Source organism: Anopheles nili, chromosome X (genome assembly GCF_943737925.1).
Source record: "Anopheles nili chromosome X, idAnoNiliSN_F5_01, whole genome shotgun sequence".
Classification (NCBI taxonomy): domain Eukaryota; kingdom Metazoa; phylum Arthropoda; class Insecta; order Diptera; family Culicidae; genus Anopheles; species Anopheles nili.
The window spans coordinates 10006212-10011575 of record NC_071293.1 but is presented as its reverse complement, the minus strand read 5'-3'; the positions used below and the strand labels follow the sequence as shown (position 1 = coordinate 10011575).

The 5364-nt window shown below is 54.1% G+C and overlaps 1 protein-coding gene across 1 annotated transcript; it reads left to right on the top strand.

Annotated features, from left to right (window-relative positions):
- Window positions 1-746: 746 nt before the first annotated feature.
- On the top strand, window positions 747-4455 carry LOC128728936 (uncharacterized). Its single transcript, XM_053822587.1, has 3 exons — window positions 747-995; window positions 1087-1209; window positions 3940-4455. The coding sequence occupies exons 1-3, from the start codon at window positions 747-749 to the stop codon at window positions 4453-4455; spliced, it is 888 nt and encodes a 295-aa protein (XP_053678562.1).
- Window positions 4456-5364: the final 909 nt, after the last annotated feature.

Genomic DNA, 5364 nt, shown 5'->3' with positions numbered 1-5364 from the left:
CCCCCTCCCGCACAAAAGCCATGCAACACCGCTGACGACAGTTCGTCTGAAAAGGCCATCGTGTGGGGGGGGGGGCTGACGTTCGGGGCCACATTTCGGTTCAGCCCGAACGCCGAAAGCCGAAACACTTTCAGCGGCCTTTGTGCAGGGAAACGGAGAAAAGAGGACACACTCACGTCCGTGCAAGCGAGACGGCAAGGCTGACGCTGACCAGCACCGCTCGCACAAAAAAAAAAAAAAGGCGGGCGAGAGCGAGACGGCTGACGCCGATGGTTCCCGACGCGACTCAGGTACCCTTTTCCGAGTCATCGGCGGGCGAAACCGTTCTGCTGCCCAAAGGTCGACCTTTCGCATCAGTCCAACATCGAACGCCGTCCGATGACGATCAGACTGCCCGCTGCCAGCCGAGAAAGCCCGGATCGTTCTGTCGACTTGCGCGAATCGTGAGGTAACCCTACTTCGGAAAAGGATCCTCAGGCGTGCGTGCGTGCGTGCGTGCGTGACTGTGAAAAACGAAAGAAAACCAACGAAAAACCGCCCGCTCTCGCTGAGCTTTTCACGCCTTCGTGCTAGAGAGCAGTGAGACCCGTGCGTGCAGTGCGTGTGCGTGTGTGTGCGTGTGTGCGTGTGTGTGGTCCGAAAGACCCGCGCATCCTTGCGGTCTTCAATCCTCGCGTCAGCAGAAGCAGCAGCAGCAGAAAAAGCAAAAGTCAAAAAAAGAAGGAAAACCAAACCTCCCCAATCAGATGCCACCCAAGGGTGCGACGCTCAAACGGGTGCTGTTGCTGCCAGCGGTACTGCTGGTGGTACTCGCACCGACCACCTCGGCAGATCCGATCCCGAGCATGCCCACCGGTACGGCGTTCTCGTTCAACGCGACCAACGCCCTGCAGCTGGAGAAGCAGAAATGGAAGTACCCGTGCAGGTCCAGTAGGCCTCAGCGCTCCATCGGTGCGATCCCTGACGGCCAGATCATCAGAAAGTCTGACGACATCGTAAGTTCCCCTCTATCGCTTCCGGGTGCGATTTCCAGCAGCCCCAAAAACACCGTACAAACGCTAACCGTGCTTCACCCTACACCGGCAGGCTAAGATGCGGAAGCTGATCAACCTGATGCTGATCGAGATCGACGAATATGGTACCCTCGCGAATACGTCCGACAACTGGAGCTCGGCGACTAAGAAGTTCGAGTTCCTGCGCCCGTTCAATGTGAGTGTGTTTTTTTTTTTTGGGTTTTGGGTTTTGTGCGCTTTTGGCGAGGGTTTTCCGAAGGGAATTTGCTCCGTAACGCCGGATGCAGATCCGCCACCGGACCACCGATGAGTCAGTGTGTGTGTGTGTGTGTGCTCGCGAATTCGCGGGACGCCGTTCGGTGTTCACCGTCTTCTGACGAACTGGGGTGGAGTGATTCATGCCGGTCGATCATTACCTTGGCGGCGCCAGCGGCGGTGGCATAAAGATGGGAAGCAAATTTCCCCAAACCAGCGCCGTGTTGCAACCGGCGTGGGAATGTGTGCTCGCTCATGCCACCTGCCCCCCCCCCCCCCCCTATCCATGTGGTTGCAGCTTCCGATTCTGGAGCTCCGTTGATCATCGCGTATGAGCCCTGGGGTTAGCATGAGTTTCTGTCCATGCACGTCGTCCTTCTTTGAAGGAAGACGGGGGGGGGGGGGGGGCGAGCTATGTTCGATCAATAAAAGTACCACACGCACACACACACACACACACACATAGAGTAATAATCCAGCAACAACATCATCATCATCTTCGTCATCTTGCAATCTCTTCGGGATCGCCTCCGTCGTGTGGTGGATTGTTTGCGGATCTCGAAACCATACACCCCCCCGCCCCCCGCTCCCCCCCCACCACCCTCGTTGGCCATCATTATTGTTGGCTGGCTCCGCTGGCTTGGCACCCTCCATGAAACTGTTCCACTTGCGATCGGTCGTCTTGTGGACGGCGACTCTCTGGCGACCGGGAGACTGGCGACGAAATACGAGCACTGGTTTACATTTTGCACTGGGTTGCCAAAGGGTTTCGGGTGGGCCGTCTACACCCCCTCCCCCCCCCCCCCCCCCCCGCTTTCTAGCTTCCGTGGCACCGACGCGCAAGTTTGGAGCCCTCGAGAATTAGAGATGCTGTCGTCGACAGCTTCTGAGGACCAAATGTGTGTGTGCTTGGTTTTTGATTACTTTCGCCCTCCACGCGAAGCCCGGTTCGTTGCTACTTGTTTTTATTACCCCCCCCCCCCTTCTCTCACCAACCCCCCTGCAACCGTGCAAGCGATATTGTCAGATCGCAGGCTCAAATTGCCGACGAAGGCAAGATTGGTGGCGTTTTGCTGCTAGTCTTGGGTGTTGGCGACAGCCAAAACCCCACTCAAGGCCCTTTCAACTTCCACTTCTTGTCCCGCAACCCGGTGGTCGCAAACGGTCGATGGCCTCTAGCAAAAAAAAAAAAACCATCTTCCGGAAGGAAACGCTCGAACAGGGCGCCATGGCCATGTTAGGAACTCTACCGGTGTTTCCCGGGATGGAGAGGCGATGGGAGCAGCAAAATGTGCTGCCTTTACCAACCGTGCCCCCCCCCCTCCCCTCCCCCCCCTCCCCACCAAGCCTCTGCCCGACATCTTCGCTAGAGGGCGCCACCCGACGTCAGACGTCAGGCGCTCGTTTGGTGCAAATAAATCAAACAAGGCTACAAAATCTCACAAATTTCTGCACAACACATGCACACGCGCATGCATATACGCACGCGAAGAGTTTTTCGGTAGGGCAGACCCGGCAGAGCCGGTTAAATAAGCGGGTTTGTGTTGCAGTGTTGCGGTGCAAATTGCGACCGATTTGCGTCTTGTTGCTCGTGAACCGGGATGCTTGCGAGTCCCAGGGCGGATAGGAGGATGGTAGGGGGAGAGGGGGGGGGGAGGGGGGGGGATGAGGGACGCAACCAATTTTGGGATTCCTGCGGACCTGCAGGAACCCCAACGCAGGGGAGAGAGAGAGGAGGGAGGGGGGAGGGGGAGGGGAATGCATAAAAAGCGCAAGCGACTAAAACCGTCGGGACCTTCAAATCGGCAGACTTTTGGACGCACACACACACACACACACAGAACACACACACAGCAGCAGCAGCAGCAGCCGCAAAAAAAAGGAAGGCTCCCAACGCGCCCAACAAAAAAGGGATCAATCAAGCCTGCAAATTAATACTAATCCAAAATTTACACAGATATAATCATACAATACCTGCGCCAGTGGCGAGCCGCTTTTTCTTTTGGGGCCTCTGATGAGTTATGGTTTTAATTACAGGATCCAAGATCCCGCCGACGGAACAGATTGTGTGCAAGTTGTTGCCGTCGGGATCGCGGGAGAGGATAAACGGGGACGGGGGGGGGGGGGGTGAGAGGAACTGGACTGCAGGAGAGGGTTGAAAGGGGGTGCAGCGGATGGGGTTGTGAATGGTAAATGGCTCCTGCCAGTTGCATGTATATCATAACCTGTGTGTGTGTGAAAGAGAGAGAGAGAGAGAGAGAGAGGAAATTTTATGAGGGGTTTGAGGAGGGGGGGGGGAGAGGAGAGGGATTCTTCCCATGCGATTTTCAATTCATGAATGGCGACGTATTGCACACGGGGGGAGGTGTTTTTGGCAACAGTAAAAAATTAAAAAAAAAACCCCCCCTCTTCATCTTATACCCTCACCATCCCCTCCCCGACTCCCCGAGAATCTGGCGCCCTTCCTCCCAAACCCCGACCCCCGACCTGCCCCACCCCATTCCCCTTCTAGACTATGGAATTTTTACAATCGCTCACAGCTCCTTCCATCGCAAAAGCCCATCGCTAAAAGCATCGCAGCATACTAATAATCCCGCTTTCGGGTACGCTTTTTCTTTTCTTTCGTTTTTTCCCCCGCTCACCCCGTTACCCGTACCGAACATACATACAGAAGAACAAGCAGAGTTGGGAGCGCCGGCTATCGGTGTACTGGGCCTCCCTCAAGCTAGTGCTGATGTTCCTCGAGAAGTATCCCTGGACCGGGATCATCGACAACAACCAGAAGGGGGTGCTCGTAAACGTGAACAATTACAGCAAAGACCTGCTCTGCTACGTCCAAACGGAGATGGCGTCAGCAAACGTCACATCGAAACCACTGAGCGTCAAGAAGATGTCAGAGACCATCTCGTTCGCTGTTAGTGACGCGAGCCAGAGCAAGATCTACATCTGGTTCATCCTGTGCCGGCTCGAGTGCTTCATCCGGAACATGCGCCAACACCTCCGGAACAAGCACAACCAGGACGGCCAGCTGCGGTGTTGCCGGAAGTGCCCGTACAGCAAGGCGGAGAACAAACGCTGCAAGCTCCACAACCAGCAGCGGTTGCATAAGCAGCAGCAGCAGCAACCCCGGCAACAGCGGCAGAGAAAGCAACAGCGGCAGAAGCAGCTACAGCAACAGCAGCACTAGCACCTGCAGCATCGCCAACCAGCGAAATTCCCAGCAAGTGAATCAGGGCAAGGGCTGTAGCCTTTTTTTTTTTTGTTTGTCGTAGCGGAAGAACAACTGCTGCGCTTGCGAGCTCCATGACTCATCGCGGAACCTTGGCTTGCCCATCGTTCAGGGAAATTAGGGCCGCGGTGGTGGGAGGAGGAGGAGGAGGAGGAGGAGGAGGAGGAAGGGATTGAGGTGTGGGAGGAAGGTCGAAGGGCTACTGACAGTCTTGCCGCTTCACGTCTCAGCTCGCTGGGAAAAGCTTTCGCGGAAATGGAATTGAAAAACAGGAGCACCACCCAAGCGGAGTGGCGGGTTGGGTAGGGTAGAAGGGCACCCTGTGGCCGCGATTCGTCCTCCTCCTCACCCTCCCCCCTTCTCCCTGTCCTCCTCCCCCACACATGGCCGTCGTCTTGCCAGTCCGTACTTACAGTAGCATATTTATACACTATTTATTACGCGAAAAAAAGAAAAAAAAAAACAGCAACACACGCACGCGCCTAACCCTTATCCGGTTCCCAACGGCAAGGGTAGGGTAGGTAGCGCAGGTATTTATTACTTCCACTCGCCAGCCCTTCAGGCCAATCGCCGCCAAGGCCAGCTCCCAAAACTGGCGTGCCAGTACTTAGCCCAGTTAGTTAGGCGCTTAGTTAGGATCGATTTATTTTATTTTATTTTATTTTATTTTATTTTATTTTATTTTATTTTATTTTTATTTTATTTTATTTTATTTTATTTTATTTTATTTTATTTTATTTTATTTTTATTTTATTTTATTTTATTTTATTTTATTTTATTTTATTTTATTTTATTTTATTTTATTTTATTCTTTCGCTTAGCTTAGTTCCGCTTGCTGCCGCTACGAGCGCCACCCCGGATCGCGGG